The sequence below is a fragment of the Eriocheir sinensis genome, chromosome 10 (genome assembly GCF_024679095.1).
Source record: "Eriocheir sinensis breed Jianghai 21 chromosome 10, ASM2467909v1, whole genome shotgun sequence".
NCBI lineage: Eukaryota > Metazoa > Arthropoda > Malacostraca > Decapoda > Varunidae > Eriocheir > Eriocheir sinensis.
Window position 1 is genome coordinate 7289110 of NC_066518.1, and position 19136 is coordinate 7308245.

General features: G+C 48.9%; 1 protein-coding gene across 1 annotated transcript; it reads left to right on the plus strand.

Annotated features, from left to right (window-relative positions):
• Positions 1-2728: 2728 nt before the first annotated feature.
• LOC126996532 (uncharacterized) lies at positions 2729-16594 on the plus strand. The gene is made up of 4 exons (XM_050857079.1): positions 2729-3782; positions 5140-5235; positions 13338-13501; positions 13653-16594. Exons 1-4 carry the CDS (start codon positions 3642-3644, stop codon positions 15106-15108), a joined length of 1857 nt encoding a protein of 618 aa, XP_050713036.1. The 5' UTR covers positions 2729-3641; the 3' UTR covers positions 15109-16594.
• Positions 16595-19136: the final 2542 nt, after the last annotated feature.

The window sequence follows — 19136 nt, forward strand, 5'->3', positions numbered from 1 at the left end:
ATCACTGGACAAACTCAGTTGCTATAAAACGGTTTTTCGGGCCAGCTATGCAAATCTGTTCCCTGGGTCACGCTCCTGCACAGGACTCCCACCCTTGCGTAATTCCTTCGAATCCTTGTCAGTGAAACAGGGATACCCAGCTGGCCGGTGAGGGTGGCAGGTGCCCGCCCGTGTGGGAACCGCCACCCGCCTCTATTCTCACAGCGAGTCACGACCACTGGTGTCTTAGGCCTTCGCTCAGGTGCAAGGGTGTGACAAGAGTCTAAATTTCCTTCGTCAGGTTGCGTCAAGTGACATCTTTCGATGACTTTACCGCCAGATGTATTGAGAGTCTACAGAAGACGGAGGTGCATTTGCTAGAGACGTAAAGATGGCGGTGGTGTGTGCACAACGAAGCATAAAGGTACGTGAGCACAAAGGTCTGGTCCAAGTGAGTCGGTTTAACACAATAGCCACGACATCGCTGTACTGTTGCCGCCTCTGAGGTGCCGCCACACGCCGCCTTGCCATAATGCGATGCACCGACGACAGTTTTCTTCGCTTCCTGTGTCCCGTCCTGCCCGTCACGTTCTCTCCGTCAAGTTGTATTACAAATATCTTGGTCAGTCTAATTCAACTATTCAATGTGTCTGAAGTAAAGTCCCTGTAGAAAATGATCGCAAAACGATGCCCAGGCACCCGCAACTCCGCCCACCGTGAGGAAAGAAAACGGTAGCCCGGCAGGTTACTCCCGCCGCTCAGCGCCCCGGGCGACTTTCCCTGCGTCAGGATTTTTAACTCTCTTCCTGCTCTTACTATTTTTTTTATCGTGTACGGTAGTATGTCTACTAGCATAATGAAATTAATCCTAAATTGCTCTTAAGGGCCATTGGAGGGGGGGGAAGGGTTATTTTTTGAAGCGGCGCTGGCTTCAGACGGGAGACTATTCCATTTGGAACCAATTTCGGTTGTTGTGGGTGACTGCTTCCCTGCAGCGAAGATGATCGTTACTGACCGCAGGAAGCCTCACACTTCCTCCTGACCACAACACACTGCCCCGCCCCGCCCCGCCCTGCGCTGCCCCGCCTCGTTCTCCTCCCCTCCTGGTCAACACCCGCATCGCCACGCATCCTTCAACCCCCCCCCCCCGCCCCCACGGTCCTCAAAGGCTAGGATTACGCAGGCATGGGTCGGGTGCTTCTTTGCTTCTCACGTTCTCTCCCGCTACTAATATCAGCTGCGATCCGAGCTTTGTATTTCCAAGATAAGATTAAGGTCTTCATGATGCCATATCTCACGCCAGACCCTATCTAGATACCCCCCCCCCAAAAAAAAAAAATAAAAAAAACGCACTTTCTATAATGCATAAAGATACACAAAGACAACTAAAATCAGTTCATCTTACCTCATCTTTTTTTTCTTTCAGAAGTAAGGGAAGCAGCTCTTGGGGAAAGTTAAAAATCCGAAAAGCCAGCCAGTTTTTGAGTCAAAGAATTTAACATACTTGGTAATGTTAGGCGTGAGATTAACAGTAACAGAATGACCTCTCTTTCGGCCACCTCTTTCGATTCTTTTTTTTTAGGAGCAGCGTGTAGCGTTTTTTTTTTTATTATTGTTTCCTTTTTTCAGTGCCCTTGAGCTGTCTCCTTTGTCGTAAAAAAAAAAAAAAAAATTATGTCTTCTTCAATTTAGCCTCTCCGCCCTTTGAAAGAATGATCATCAAACACGTAATCCAAAACTAACCATCGACCTTGTTCGCCCGTAGCTCTGGTGACGCATATCGCACGGCTGCAAGTCTTTAATCCTCATCACCCTCCAATACCTTGCCTGACGCTCACCACCATGACAAGCCCAGACTATCACCACTCCTGTAATGCGCCACGACCATTTTTTTTTTTTTACAGCAAAGGAGACAGTTCAAGGGCGCAAAAAAGAAAAATACTTCAATACTCCAATCTTTACCATGCTCCATCACTGACTTCTAAAAACACTTCTATGTTCGGCGACAACCACTGACATTACTTTTTTCCATCATCATATATGCCCGCCGTTGGGTCTCACCGCTATCATCAGCTAGCATAAGGAAACACTGTACTATATGAGCAGCTATCGACGAATAATTAAAGCAAACAAAAGTCTTAACGTCCTCCAACCTTTATTTCATTCATACGTTTCTTCTTTTGATTATCGCAAGTATTTTTTTTTTTCTCCATTTTTAATATACGATTCCCCAGACACATGATATCAATGAAAAAGTCCTCTCCTCAACCTTTGTTTCCTTTCCTTTCCTATTACCATCGAAGCCGTGTCTGCTGCTCCACTTCTAATACGATTCCCCAGACACTTGATAGCCCTGAAAAAAGTCTCTAACGTCCTCTTCTCAACCTTTATTTCATTTACTTTCCTATTACCATCGAAGCCGTGTCTGCTGCTCCACTTTTAATACGATTCCCCAGACACTTGATATCCCTGAAAAAAGTCTCTAACGTCCTCTTCTCAACCTTTATTTCATTTACTTTCCTTTTAGTATTGAAGCCGTGTCTGCTGCTCCACTCTTAATGCGATTGACATGTAATATCGCTGAAAAAAAAGTAACGTCCTCTCCTTAACCTTTATTTCATTTACTTTCCTTTTAGTATTGAATGAACATGCATCGACACGCCACCAAAAAACTGAAGGAGGGAGAGAAAGGAGACCCAGACGGAGTCATGCCCCCCCCCCCTCCCCTCCCTTAATACATGCCCCACTCTTAATACGATTCCCCAGACATGTAGTATCGCTGAAAAAAAGCAACGTCCTCTCCTTAACCCTTACTTCATTTACTCTCCTTTTACCATCGAAGCCACGTCTGCTGCTGCACTTGAATACGATTCCCTCACACAGGCCGCATCAAAGACTCCGTTCCCGCTTTTATTCCTGGCCGGCGCCGACACTGTCAAGGCGCGCCGACCGAAAACCCGCCGGTGAAAGAGGGGGAGAAAGGAGGGAGGGAAAGATGGGCGGCAGTACGCCACCTTGCAGCGAGGAATGCGGGAGATGAGCGGCCGAGACAGGTGGGGCAGGTGACGGCCGCGTGAGAGGAGAATACCTGTCCGAAGGAATCTGGGCGGGAGGGGCGGGTCGAGGGTGGACATCTGCTGTTGGGAAGGCTGAGGGGCGCCAAAGAACGAGAGAAGGGGCTGTGGGAAGGAAGGGAGGAGGACTAAGAGGAGGCGGGTCGCGGGGAGGGAGGTAGGAAGGAAGGAGATCGGGGAGGAGGAGGGGTTGGGAACTTCTCACTTACCGTTCACACAGTCGCGCTCACCGACGCACGCACACACGAAGCGGCGGACACTTGCTGCTCCAGTCGGTCTCGAGGAACGATTCAGGTGACACACACAGGGGAGGAGGTAGAGCGCCAGCCTGAGGGAGGGAAAGGATACACATTTTAACATTCAACGCTGCGAAAAGGAAACTCCGCTACCACCGACGAGGAAATCATACCCGGTCCATTACGAGAAACAGCGCCAACTCGTGTTCCATGTGAAGGGAAACTCGTGCAACAGTAACAGAATTTAGTGACTCAGAGGAAAGTTTCTTGCGTGAACTTTAAGGAGTGATAAAAAAAAAGTGCGAGGAGTACGTGTGAGTGAGGAGGAGGAGAAGGAGGAGGAGGAGGTGTCATGATGCTGTCTGTGTTGAGCATGATGGAGGGGGGCCACCTACACGAAGAGGAGGAAGAGGAAGAGGAGGAGGATCACCAGCTGGAAGAGGAGGAACAAGGGCATGATGGATTGCAGCTCTCCAAGGCGGAACTCAGGAAGGTACGTCAGTAGTCTCCACTCTTTCCTGGAATGCCAATATCCTGTCAATCTTGTTAACGCGAAAACACAATAATCTCTCCTTCCCATAAAAATAATGGCACTGAATCTATTTCCTGATCTATCTGTTTGGTTATTCAATCTATATTCGTTGACCTATCTTTCTTGAGCAATGGTTTTTTCCTTCTGTAAATTTTCTTATAGCTCAGCACCAATATATATACTTCAGTGGTTTTCATGGGTCTTTTTAAATCGGGTGGCTATTGATGTGGTCTTCGCGATGGACACTGCTTGCTTGACTGGTCACTGAGAGATGAAAGCTCGAACGAGACTTTCTTTCCAGGAATGTCAATAACCTGTCAATCTTGTCAACGCGAAAACACGAAAATCTCTGTTTCTTCTCATAAAAAAATGGCACTGAAGCTATTTCCTGATCTATCTGTTTAGTTATTCAATCTACATTCGTTGACCTATCTTTCGGCCACTCCTCTAACTCTTTATAGGAGCAGTGAGTAGCGGGCTTTTTTTTCTTCACATTTGTTACCTTTTTTATGCCCTTGAACTGACACCTCTGCTATAAAAAACAACAACAACAACAAAAAAACAATCCACAGGTGTATGTCAAACGGTAATTACGGTATTCAGGAAAGCTTGAAGTGCAAAAAAATAAGCTTAGAGTAAAAAAAAGGTCATAAACACGTCAAGAACAGAATGAACATGCATCGACACGCCACCAAAAATCTGAAGAAGGGAGAGAAAGGCGACCCACTATACGGAGTAATGCCCCCCCCCCTCCCCTCCCTCCCCCGGAATGACCCTCACCCCCTTCCATTACTCTCCCTTCCTCCCCTCAATAAAGGAATCTGCCCCCCTTTTCCGACCCCCCTTCTCTGCCCACTCCCCCCTTGATTCACCCTTACTCTCCCCTCCCCTCGTCTCCCCCTTATCTCCCCTGCTAAGGAGTATTGCCCCTTTCTTAACTCCTCCCCCCGCCCCCCGCAGAGGATGTCATGCCCCCTCTCCCCCTCCACCCATACATTTCCATACCTTCCGTCCCCTTCACTTACCCCTAAACCCCCTTCTCTGAATCCTCCTCTCCCCCCCCCCCCCCATGAAGAACGCCATGGACCCCTTCTTCTACACTTCTAAGCCCCGTCCATCCCCCTCCTCACCCTGCTTCACCTCGTTCCCCCAATTCCTCACCCTCAGTCTCCGTTTCACACCCCGTTCCCCACACTTCCTCACCCTCCCGCCTTCCCCCATTCCACTACCCCCCTGCAGCCACCGTAAAAAATGCCATGGACCCCTTCACTTCTTCACCCCTTCCTTTCCCTTACTCACCTACCCCCCCCTTCCGCAGAGCAACAAGCCCATCATGGAGAAGCGGCGGCGGGCGAGGATCAACACTTGTCTCAACGAACTCAAGGCGCTCATCCTCGACGCCATGCGGAAGGACGTGAGTAGATGCGCTTTTGTTTGATGGATTAGAAGGACGTCACTCACACGGCCACGAATTCAACTTGATAATGAACGTCCTAAAACCTATAAACACCCATTACGATAGTTATGCTCCAGTTTATATTGCATCTAGCCATGGTGAAAGGGGAGGGAAGCGGGAGGAGAAGGAGGAGGAGAAGGAGAAGGGCTTGATTTGAAGGATTAGGAGGTCATCACTCACACGGAGGCAAAATCAGCTTGTTATATGTCCTTAAGCTTAATGATAGATGTTATTAAGCTTGTAAACACTCATTAGGATTGTTGTGCTCAAGTTTATATTATATCTCGTCATGGTTAAGGGGGTATAATGTAAGCAGGAGGAGGAGGAGGAGGAGGAGGAGGAGGAGTTAAAGCAAGAGATGGAGAGAGAAAAACGGGGGTATTAAGCAGGAGGAAGAGGAGGAAGGAGAAAAAGGAGGAGAGGGAGAGAAAAAAAAAACGGCGGGTATTTCTCAGGAGGAGCAAGAGGAAGAGGAGGAAGTGGAATCAGGAGGAGACGGAGGGAGAGAAAAAAAAGAGGGGTATTAAGGAGGAGGAGGAATAAGAGGAGCAAAAGGAGGAGGAGGAGGAGGAGGAGGTGAATCGGGAGTAGAGGGAGAGAGAAAAACGGCACCGGTCACTCACTCCCTGTCTCCCTGTCACCCCATCCTACCGTCCATCTCTGCTAACCTTACCCAGAGCCAGACCTTCCCCTGCCACCCCTCTGCTTCCCACGGCATGTCACTCACACCTCCCGCCCCCACACCACCCACACCCCGCCCCGCCCCGCCCCGCCCCGCCCTCTGCACAGGTTGTCTTGTCACTCCTCCTCTCACGTCACGATGCCCTCAGTCTTTCCCTCTTCCTGCAGGTTAAGAATCACGGTGAATTCATTTCCTTACTATTTGGGAAAGGTTTAAAGGTATTCTGCGGGTATTTCGTGTGACCATTTAAATAATCTAAATAATGTACGAGTCAAAAAAAAAATTGTGAAGAGTAAAAAAATATGAAGGTGATAGGAAATGATTTGCTTAAGAGAAAGAAGGTTCGAAGTAGTAGTCAGTGTGTGTGTGTGTGTGTGTGTGTGTGTGTGTGTGTGTGTTGTGGATCACCTGCAACTAATTACGGCAGGTTAGTGGCGTGCGAATGAATAGAGGAGGAAAATGAATAAGCCTCTGACACCTTCCTCGCTCCTCCTCCACCTCCACCTCCTCCTCTTCCTCCTCCACCTCTAGGGTTACACAGGCGGCTCCTCTGACAGGGTGCTTGGCTAGGAGGAGGAGGAGGAGGAGGAGGAGATAAATCCCTTAACACACAATAGGGTGATGATCCGATATGAACGTGTGCACCATAATTGTCTGCATGTGTGTGTGTGTGTGTGTGTGTGGCGGGGGTTGCGCCCTTGTGGTCCCGAGGCGAGGCGTGGGAACGGTGCGTCGCCTCCGGATTCCCTCACACACACACACACACACACACACACACAGGTTGCCATCTTTCTGTCTTCCTGCTTATCTTCTTCCTCTTCCTGCTTTCCTTTGCCTCCTCGTCCTTTAATCTCTCTCTCTCTCTCTCTCTCTCTCTCTCTCTCTCTCTCTCTCTCTCTCTCTCTCTCTCTCTCTCTCTCTCTCCACTACTTTCAACAATACCCACTTACCACTGTGCACTCCTCCTCCTCCTCCTCCTCCTCCTCCTCCTCCTCCTCCTCTCTCCTCCACTAAAAAACAAAAATCATCTCCACTTCCCATCTCTCTCTCTCTCTCTCTCTCTCTCTCTCTCTCTCTCTCTCTCTCTCTCTCTGACCCCACCCAATGCACGCCTTTCTCCCCACCACACACACACACACACACACACACACACACACACACACACACACACATTGCACTTTACCCTTCCTTAACAAAACGCCCCCGCCCCCTCCCCCTTTTCACCTTTCATCCTCTCCTCACCCCTACGGCCCCTCTACATTCCTGCGTCTAATTCCCCCCCCTTTCCCCTCCTCCTCCTCCTCCTCCTTATTCAACCCCTTCTATACACAGCTATTCTTCCTCGCAAACTTACACGCTGAAAAATGTTTAAGACAAAGAAAAGACGATAAGGTACACACACAACAAGCCTCATGAATGACAGCACATACATAAACTTCCAAGACAATGATAAGATGGAATAATATAAGTACACGCGAGTTAAATCTTTCTTTTTTTGCATATATAAGGTAACGTGACTACTATATGTATTACGAACAAGTGTCAGATTCCTTTATTTTCTCTCGCTGTCATCTACATCACAAAACTCCCCATGGAAATACTCACAAGAGCCTCTGCGAAAGTCTTATCAATTGTGTAATGTTTGGAAATACGGGCCGAGTAAAGAAATCCTGCGTGGGAGTGTGTGTGTTTGCTTGCTGTGCTTGCTCTGCGCTGCGATGCGATGCGGGGTGACAAAAGAACCGAGACGTCACCTCAACACCACTTCGACCTATCAAGAACCGAGACGTCACCTCAACACCACTTCGACCATCATCATCCCACTACCATCATCAGCAGCAGCATATTCACCTTCACCATCAACATAATCATTACCACCACCAATCCTATCATGAACCGAGACGTCACCTCAACACCAGTACAATCATCACCATCACTCTCATCATCATCATCAGCATACTCACCATCACCATCAGCATCACCATAACCATTATCGTCTCATTTTCGTCACCACCACCATCACCTTTAACATCAGCAGCAGCATAATCACCATCACCGAAACCATCACTATCAGCATAACTATCCTTACCACTACTATTATCGTTTCATCTTCAGCATCACAGTCACTACTATCACCACTACCACCTCCATAACCATCATCATCATCTCTATCACCACCACTAACTCCACTACCACCATCACCATCACCACCACCACCAGGACAAGCATTACCACCACCTCCATTATATTTTCATCTTCAACATCATCACCACTACAACCATCACCACCACCACCACTACCCCCATAACCATCATCACTAACTCCTCCACCACTACAAACTCCACCACCATCACCTCCACCGCCACTCTGACCACCACCAGCAGGAGGACAGACAGGTGGCGAGGACAAAGCGGGCGTGAGAAAAGTTAACATTCCAGACATTCCCGGCCATTCCCGAAGCCATTCCCATCCCATACCGACTCGCATTCCAACGCATAGAAGTCGAAGTGAAGGAGGGGAGGGAGGGAAGGAGAGAGACGAAGGGGGGGAAGGGGAGGCAGGTGGGGTGCTTTTGTTCAGAAGGGCGCCGGGCAGTTTGGGGGGCGGCGGCGGTGGTGGTGGAGGCTGAAGGGAAAGGGAGACGGGAGGGGTGAGAAGGGAGAAAGGGAAAGGAGGGGGGGAGGGGGGAGAGGAGGCAGTCGTGTGCAGTACCTATTGTTCGGTGATGAAAGGCTTTTTTTCTTTTTCTTCTTTTTCTTCCCCCTGGTACAGTATCAACACACCTTATTACGGGCTAAAGAAAAATAGCGGGAAGGGACGGTCTACGTGTGTGTATGTGTGCTCTCCTTTCCTATTTGTCTATTATTTTTCCATGCCCTCTATTCTATTTTCTATTGTTTTCCTGATCATTTTTTTCCGGAATAAAGAAAAATAAGGGCAAGGGGCGATGTTTGCTCTCTTTTCTTATCCTCAATTCTATCCTCAATTTTCTACTTGTTTCCCTTTGATTCATCGTTTTTTTTCTTATTGTCGATTCTAATTTTCTACTTGTCTTCCTTTGATTCATCGTTTTTATTTCTCTACTTTCGTTTTCCTTCGTGTCCTCAGTGACGGATCGTTGTTAGCGCTATCAACAAACAACAGCAAGATTAACTACAGCAACACATTCTTTTTCTTTAGGGGACAACAGGAGTCACGGTTAGGCATGGGACGTTCTGTGTGCTCTCCTTTCCTATTGTTTCCTTACCGTTTCTTCCTACTTTCGTTCCCCTTCCTGTCTTCAAAGGCGGCGGATGGTAGTTTGGGATATCAGCAAACAGCGCCGATAACAAACTACAGCCACATCGTTTTTCTTTCACAGGGTCACGACAGAAGTCATGGTTAGAAAAAGAGCGACCCTTCTTTTTTCCTTTTACTTGGTCACATTCTATCTACTTATCTCCATTATTTTTGTTGTGAAATGATATTATGTTGGAAGCACAAGAAGAGGAGAAAATGAAGAACAAGATGATGATGATGAAGAAGAGAAAGAAGAATAAAAACAAGATGATGATGATGAAGAACAGGAAGAAGAACAAGAAGACGATGATGAAGAAGAGGACCAAGAACAAGAAGATGATGATGAAGAGGAAGAAGAACAAGAACAAGAAGATGATGATGGAAAAGAGGAAGAAGAACAAAAACAAGATGCTGATGAAGAGGAAGAACAAGAAGAACAAGACCAAGAAATTAAGTAGAAAAAGGTGTAACAATAATGGTAGAAGGAAAAAAAGAAGACGAATGAGAAGAGAAGAAAAGAAGTAGTAATCGCAGTAGAATCAAAAGACAAATAAGAAGAAAAGGAAGAAAAAAAAGGAACAAAAGGACGAAAACGAGGGACACTCAAGCTGCTCTCTCTCTCTCTCTCTCTCTCTCTCTCTCTCTCTCTCTCTCTCTCTCTCTCTCTCTCTCTCTCCCCCCGTGGCCTCTATATTAAGATACGCCATTTTAAGGTTTCTTCCTCATTTCCCCTTCCTTCCCCTTCCTTCCCCTTCGGCCACGGCATCTGGCTTCCCTCTCTTCCTCACCATTCCCTTCCCTTCCTTTCCTTTACTAGGGTTCTTGGTGGTCATTCTCACAGTCCTCCTCCTCTTCCTCCTCGTCCTCCTCCTCATCCAAGTGCCACCTGCCGCCAAGCCTCCTCTTCTCAGCAGGACATGGGAAAAAAAGGAAGGAGAGAAAGGGAGGGAAGGAGAAAGGACATTGAGAGTGAGAGAGGGGGGAAGGGGGGTATGGGGGAGGTGAGTCAGGGGAGGGTGGGTTGTAGTAAGGAGGGAGGGGATGGAGGAGGAGAATGAGAGGTTGTAGAAAGGAGATAAGGAGAAGAGGGGAAATGGCGGGGCTTGGGAGAAGAGAGGAAGAAGGGAAAGGGGGAAACTATTGAAATTGCAACGAAACCTCCTGGCCTAAAAGAGGAGGAGGAGGAGGAGAAAGAGGAGGAGGAGGAGAAAGAGGATGATGATAAAAAAGACAAAATCAATGAAATTAAAATCCTAACAAAAGTAATTTCTCCAACGCAAACTGTCTTTTGCCTAACCTCCTTCCGTCTTCTGTCTGTCTGTGTGTGTGTGTGTGTGTGTGTGTGTGTGTGTGTGTGTGTGTGTGTGTGTGTGTGTGTGTGTTTCATGTTGTGTAGATACCAGTTTCACTTCTGCAAAGAGAAAGTAATTTACCCCCCCCTCCCTTCCTCTTCCTCCTCCTCCTCCCTTCCTCTTCCTCCTCCTCTAAATTTCATCACAATGCAAACTTCCTCCCGCTAAGCTGTAGTAAACTTCCTCCCATTCTCTATTCTCTCCTTTTATCTCCTCCTCCTCCTCCTCCTCCCGCCCAGTCAAGTGCAGGTTGCCCTCTGTTTTCCTCCCGCTCTCCCCTACCACCTTTCTACTTCCTTTTCACACGCTCTTCTGCCTCCCTCCCTTCCTTTCTCCCTCCTCCTCCTCCTCCTCCTCCTCCTCCTCCTCCTCTTCCACCCACTAAGTCTTCCTGCGAGGCTCCTTCAGAGGATCGTCTATTCCAAGGGTGTCAGTTCTATTAATAAACGTCAAAAATCCAATTATTTCAAAACATAAAAAGACAAAACAAAAGAAAACTGGGTCTATCAATGTATCAAGAAGCTGAAACTGACTGGGCGTTATCAAATAAATAAATAAAAAATAATAGATGTCTTCAGCGCCTCAAAATTGGATAAAATGGATTGATAGCTTTTTGATGATTTGATGAAAGGGTAACATCAGTTTTTGACGCTTTGATGACCCCACCACGTCTTACCACGCCCCCCCCCACCCCCTCCACACAAACACACACACACACACACACACATATACGAACACCAGACGGGTCATCGCATTAAAATCACATCACCTTACACTGAGCTATATACTTCATGTCTGTGTTTAGCATGTCTCTGTGTATGTCTGTTTGTCTGTCCGTCAACGTCCCCGCCCCGCTCCCATCTTCTCCATTTCATACAATATTTGCTTCCCTGTTTGTACGCCACAACGTCAGCGCCAAAGAATGTGTATTGAATCTTTGCACATGCCGCCTGTGTTAATGGGGCGCTATTTTTCTTAAGTCAGAGGGGAGCCTGAGGGGAGAGAGGGAGAGAGTGCACAGGAGGAGGGAGGCGAGGGAGAGAAGGAGGTAGGGGAGGTAAGGGGGGGGAAGGACGTGAGAATCTTCCCACACCCCGTCAGCTGAGTGGCCTGCCTTCCCCTCTCCCTCACCCTCTTTCTCTCTCCTTCCTTTCCTCCTCCTCCTCCTCCTCCTCTTGCCAGACGTCATTCTTTTAGCTCACCTCTCCCTCACTCTCCCTCGCTCTCTCTCACACCTCCGCCACCTGCCACTGTGCCCTCCCCCCTCTCTCCACTTTCATTTCCTCGGGGTGAGAGATGGAGGCAAAGAGGATGGTGATGATGATGGTGGTGGTGGTGGTGATGGTGATGAAAGAGATTAATAACTTGGACTGTGAGAAGAGTGAGGCAATCGATATACATGATAATATTTACACATTAAGTCACGAATCCGTAATCACAGTAGCCTGCTTGACTCACGCATAAAGTCACGTGACGAACAAGTACACATCATATTTTTGGTCTTCCTTTTTACCAACACTGCATCACGGCCTGTCCTGTTGTGGTGCATGGCGGGACACTAAGTTATTTTTTTTAACAGTAGAGGAAGCAGTTCAAGAAAAAAAAAGGAAAACAATAATGACAAAAAAAGCCCGCTACTCACTGCCCCTACAAAGACTCAAGAGGAGTGGCCGAAAGATAGGTCAATTTCGGGGGGAGAGGTGTCCTGATGCCTACCCTCAATCGCTTAAAAAATGAAACACAGCAACAGACAATAAAAAAAAGGACCCCCCCCCCCCCCCCACTCAGTCCTATTCCATTACCAAACGAGAAAGAAAAGGTTAAATTGGGTGCATACGCTCTATGTTGCTGCGCGTGGCTGCGGTGCTCATCTCCGTCGCATTGGCCCTTTGCATTGACTAAAATGATGATAATAATGATAGCTCTCCATTTGTCTACGTAAAACTGTAAGAAATGACACGACTGACGACAAAACGTAAAAAAAAGTCAAATAATACATAAAGGTGAGGGAGATGGACGGTAATCGGGGAGATGAATGACGTAGGAGTGAACAAGGGGAGTGAAGAAGGGAGGAACAGAAAGGGGAAGGTGCAAAGAGCGGAAATGACAGTAAAATGGGAGCGCCTTGGAATGAGTTAGGGCGCAGGAGACAACGGAGGGGAAATAGAGGGGAGAAGTGACAAGATACGGCGATACGGGAAGTGAGACGGGAAGAAGGAATGGAGGCGTGAGGAAGACGTGGTGGAAGGGGTCATGAGAGAGGAGATGGTGGGGGCAAGGAGTTGAGAACCAGAGGGAGGAAGAGAGGGGAGGACGGAGGGAGGGAGGGAGGCAGAGGCTGGTGTTATGTCGCTGCACGTGTAAGGGGGGAGGGGAGAGGGGGGAGGGGAGGGAGGGAAGAAAGGCCTGTCCAAAGGAACGCTGCCGACGCTGTTTTCCCGACACAATCATTCTTTTCCAGTCGTTGTGTGCCCAGCCTCCGCGCCGGCTCCTGTGATCTATATTAACACGTTTCCGAAATTACACATGAGAGAAACTAATTCGTGACTAAAAAGTTGATTTCTTTTCAATTCTCAGGAAGACTTAATATATCTATTAAGATAATTCACTCCTCTTTTATTATTCAGTGCAATAAGACACTTTATGTATCTCTGATCCATTAGAAGATTCAAGATTCAGCGCCATGCCCCGCAGTCAGATTAGCAATGTTTTGTGCCCCTCCTGACCTTTGCCCTCCCTGCCCACAGCCGGCGCGCCACAGCAAGCTGGAGAAGGCGGACATTCTGGAGATGACGGTGAAACATCTACAGGCGGTGCAGCGGCAGCAGCTGGCCCTGGCTGTGGCCCATGACCCCGCGGTGCTCACCAAGTTCCGCAGCGGCTTCGCCGAGTGTGCCCAGGAGGTCACCAGGTGAGGAGGTCAGGTCATGTTGGGGTAGGGAGTGTTTCCTCGGTGTGTTGAGGTGTGTTGAAGTCTCTCATCTTTAATCTTACCTGTACGGCGGAGCAGCGTGGGTGGCGCTCATTGGTTACCTGTTCTAACTGTGTGTGTGTGGCGGCAGGTACGTGTCCAGGATCGAGGTGGACGGCGGCGTGCGGCAGCGGCTCCTGCAACACCTGGGCCAGTGCGTGTCAGGCCTCTCCACCATGACGCCCATGTCCTTCACCGCCATGGCGGGACTACCCATGCCCGTGGCCCACATGCAGGGAGGCGGCCTCCCCCCAGGGCCTCCCCCCAGCCTGCAGCAGCGGCCCGGAGACGTCAACAACAACCAGGCCAGGCTGCTGCACGGGTTGGTGGCCGCCAGGCTTGCCGCCGCCGGGGACGCCGCAGGGGCTGCACTGCTACTTCACGGCGGCCTTTCCCTCCTGGCCCACGCGTCTCCTCACCCACCGCCCACCTCCCAACCCGGCGCGCCACCCCCGCAAGGACCCGCCCCAGCCCCTTCGCCACAGGGAGGGCCTCCCCCTCCGCCGCCCCCGGTGCTGCAGCCCCCCGTCGTAAAGATTAATGACGGGGCGTCCTCGTCGGGTGAAAGGCCGCGTCCGTCTGCCTTCACGGCGGTGCGGCGGACGGCCTCACCTCCCAGGGCGCCGCTGGAGGTGTACTCGCGGCCTCACGACACCTCTTGCAACGCCTCAACACAGAAGGTCGTGGCCCCCACGGCCCGGCGGTACATCGGCCTGCCAGAGAGACGCCCCGAGACAGTGGTTCGTGCCCAGGTCGCTGTCCAGCCCGTCAACCTCGCTCTGTCAGCCCCGCGGGACACTGACAATCGTGCGCCGCTGGACTTCTCCTTCAGAAAACCTCCAATGACCAGACTAATGCCGCCACACTCCACGCCCCCGACACAGCCACAGCACCAACACAGCCACGGCCCCGCGCCTCCACAGACCGCCACAGCCACACACGGCCAAGACAAACCCAGAGACGCGCCCCATATTCCGTCACCCAAGTATGTGTCCGCCCTCGCCCTCTGCACCACGTACCGCCAGGCGCAGACACAGACGGGCTCGCCGAAGCCGGAGATCGTTGCCGTCAAGAGGCCACTGGAGGAGCACGACACGCCGGGCCCCAGACCGTCGAAGATGCAGAGGATCGAGTACTCCCAGGCCCCGGGCCCGCCCATCACCATACACCTCACGCCGCCCAGCCAGCCCACCGACGCCTCGCACACCTCGCCGCCCCTGCACACCTCTCCTCCCTCCCAAAGAACACCCTCGTCTCACCTCACGCCTCCCTCACACACCACTCCACCTTCACACATGGGCTCCTCCTCTCTCCACCTCACACCCCCTTCATACACGACGCCCTCCACGCACCTCACCCCGCCCTCCATCTCCTCACCCCAGTCCCAGGTGTCCTCGGTTGTGTCTCCAGGATCCCAGGCCTCCCCAGGACCCTCACCGACGGACCAGACGACCCCCAAGAAAGTCAAGTCCGAGGGGAGTCCTTCTCCAGACAGACCCTCGACCTCCGCCTCCCAGGACGATAAAGACATGTGGAGGCCGTGGTGAGGGAGGGACACACACACACACACACACACACACACACACACACACACACACACACACACACACGGGGAGAGAAAAAATCACAAACCATAATATACTCATATGATATAACAACTCCTACGATTAAAGCAAGAAGTCCTACGAGGAGAAGAGGAAGAAAGACACCTCCTAGCCCTCCTCGATCCTTCTAACACAGCGTCCGGTGAGCGTGGCCCCGAGTGGTCCCTGTGACTCCAGATACTTAATCATCCCTGTGATCCCGTGAACGACCGAAGCTGTGCCGGTGATTTTCGATCTCAAAGTTGGAAACGAGATTAAAACGTCATTCGTGTCCCCTCAAACCCAAGATGCCACAAGGGCGTTATACTTACAAGGTTGTCTCTAACAGCTCAGGGCCAAAAGGTCAGCTAAGTGTCATTGTGACCTACCAAAGCTTGTGACTGGTTGCTGTGTGTGTTCTCGCCAAGCACACACAATTGACCCAGGTATGCAGAAAGATTCATGTTGAGTGGAGTTTATACCAAAGCTTGTGACAGGGGTTCCTCCTCGGCCAGTCTACCTCGACACTCTTACATCACGGTCAGGTCACAACGCTGCCAGGCCAGCTTCGTGTGACGGAGGCCTGGCAGCAGGTTATGGCTGAGTGATGTTCTTGCCTTCGATGATCGCGTGCTCCATATTATTAAACTCTTCGATACCTTAGTGAATCTACTTAAAAAGTCTCTCGTAGAAGTTGAAAGGGTTTCCACTGGTGTGTTTCTTGACCCTGGCGGTAGTATTGGAAGGCCATGGACAAAAACAAAAACAAAAAAAACAATCATGAGAATCTGAAGTATCTCCTCTGTGGCCTTCAAATACAAGAGCCCGAAACGTTTGATAATACGCGTCCAAGCCTCCGTCGAGAGTTAGTTAGAGAGAGCGGGGATATTCTTGCTCTTTGGCGTTGGTCATCGTGTCTTATCCCTGGCCAGGTGCAGACGTTCTCCTTGGTATGAAGGAAACCCATTCATGAACCTCGCTGCTCTCAGAGGCAAAAACAGAGCTCTTCTTAAGTAACGCTCGTAGAAATGCGAGCTCTCTGTCTGATCCCTTGGCCCGGTGCAAAGCCATTCCCCTTCGCAGCCAGTCCTCTCGTGTGCCTGGATGTTCCCTCCCTACCGTCCGGTCACCGTCCGCCACGCATGCACCCGAGTCTTAAGTTTAGTGACAAGCTTAACCCAAGTCACTCCTGTCAGCAGTTCAGGCGTCGCCACGCACCTCGGCCGCAGGATCAAGGTGACACGCGTACGCTCGCTCATTCCCGCCAAATAGTTCTAGTGAGTCCAGCACGATGCCAGTTATAGTGGAATAGAAAGGTACTTACTTACCTATCAAAATTGTGAGGATAGTTTTAAGCTAGAGAAAGAAATAGTTCCTTATAAAAATGGATAAAAATATTTATTTAATAGTTTATTTTTAAAGGCCAGTGAGGTGATGCATTTCACTGTTTCGTCTGTAAATAAAATGTTATAATGAAGTGCTTTTTGTGTGTCCTAAACTTTTTATTTATTTTATTTTTTACAGCAGAGGTGACAGTGCAAAGGCGTAAAAAAAATAAAAATAATAATAATAATAATGAAAAAAAAAAAGCCCGCTACATACTGCTCCTAATACTGTGAAGTCACACGGAGGTGGTGGAGGTGGCGATAATAAAAGAGGAGAGCAGCGTGTGTGGGGGCAGAGGGGGGGAGGAGGAGGAGGAAAAAAAGGAAGGGAGGAGGAGGAAAAAAAGAAAACGATGATGATGATGATGATGAAGTAGTAGAGTAGATGCTGTTGCTAATGGAGGTGAATATAAGGTAATTACTTACTCGTAACAGAAAAAAATAGACGATATACTCACTTATTACGCCCCCCCTCCCCCCACAACCACCATGCACAGACACAGACACTCTACGGGTCAGCCACGCCGCAGTACAAATACCTCCCCTCTCTCTCTCTCTCTCTCTCTCTCTCTCTCTCTCTCTCTCTCTCTCTCTCTCTCTCTCTCTCTCTCTCTCTCTCTCTCTCTCTCTCTCTCTCTCTCTCTCTCTCTCTGTCTCTGTCTGTCTGTCTGTCTGTCTGTCTCTCTCTCTCTCTCTCTCTCTCTCTCTATCTCTCTCTCTCGTTCTCACTTTTCACAGGACCGTTTCGTAACTTTATTTCGCTAGGTTGCGGCGGATACAGTTACATTCAACGACCTAACAACGACAAAACACACGAACGAGGGGGCTTTACCACCTTAGACTTCGATAAACCTTCCACATATACTTCTGTCGCGTCTGTCTCTTCCGTCCTATCACTGTCTGTTGCGTTAGGCTTTTGATATATGTTTTCCCATGCCTTCGAACGCTGTCTATCATCTTGTGTTAAATTTATGTACTTTATATCATTGTTCGATTGGTACAGATTGTGTATGATAACTGTGATTCTTAAGTTCTTTGTCTCTATCAACGACTGCAATGAGACTACTTCTAAATACACTTGACTTGAATATTTGTCTGAGAGGCCATTTAAATTCTGATACTTCCATAAATGATGTTCTGTTCATTCTCCATTTGTATACTGCGAGAACGACTGAAATATTTGTTTAATCTGTTTTCAATTTAGCGACGTTCATCATGGTTTTCAATTTAGCGACGTTCATCATGGTTTTCAATTTAGCGACGTTCATCATGGTTTTCAATTAAGTGACGTTCATCATGGTTTACAATTTAGTGACGTTCATCATGGTTTTCAATTTAGCGACGTTCATCATGGTTTTCAATTTAGCGACGTTCATCATGGTTTTCAATTTAGCGACGTTCATCATGGTTTTCAATTTAGCGACGTTCATCATGGTTTTCAATTTAGTGACGTTCATCATGGTTTCTGCTTTTCATCTTTCTTTCTTTTTTTTTTTTTTTGTGTGTGTGTGTGTGGGGGGGGGGGGGGTAGTTGATTCGATGTTTTCCAGAGACGAGCATTAAGCCACGCAAGCAGATAACATGGGTTCCGGTGCATACTTCTTTCTCTTGTTTTCTTTATGCAACTTTCTGCTTGGATTTTTTTTCATCATTCGGAGGGACAGAGAGAGAAGCACGCCAACAGGGACCAAAGTGGAGGTATACCCGTTGACCTTATATGTTTTTCTCTTCTTCAGTTATGTCCGGATGGATTCTGGATGGACGAGTTTTTATCACACTCATCTCCTTTTTTTCTTTTCATCCCTTCTCCTTCTCATTATTTTCTTATACCATCATCTACAATACAGCTGCAACCACCACCACCACCACCTCCTCCTCCTCCTCCTCCTCCTCCTCTACATCTCGCTCAGGTATACAACAATTAGTCTCTGCCTCACCTGCGTAACGGGATTCTTAAGCATTTCAAGGTCGTATATTAATAGAAACGTAAGTCAAACAATTAAGAAGAAGAAAAGAAAGAGGAGGAAGAGAGGGAAGAGTAGTAACCATGGAAACAAGGAAGGACAGGCAACAGGAAGCCTACTGGTTCATTACGAGGTTGGCGGAGGAGGAGTAACCATGGAAACAAGGAAAGACGGGCAACAGAAAGCCTACTGGTTCGTTACGAGGTTGCTATACTCTAGTGATATGATCTGCTCGACGGCCACTTGGCGCCTGTAGAGGAGATCAAATCATCTTGGTACGTACGTTCAGTTTATGTCCCTCTATCCCAATGAAAAGAGGATGAGGATGAGGACGATGAGGTGGAAAGGAAGACGATTTTCGAAGAAGAGTCGAACAAGGAAAAAAAGAAAACTGTTCTCTAACGCGGTGAAGGGAGTCGACCTTGAGAACCGGAGGAAGAGGAGGAGGAGGAGGAGGAGGAGGAGGAGGAGCCGTTGTTGTTGCTACCTTGTCCTTGTACTTGTCTCTCAACCTGTGTGTGTGTGTGTGTGTGTGTGTGTGTGTGTGTGTGTGTTAAGAGATTGTATTAATTTTGAGTTTCTTATAAAGTTTTAATCAATGCATGGTAATGATCCAAAGTTTCACACACACACACACACACAC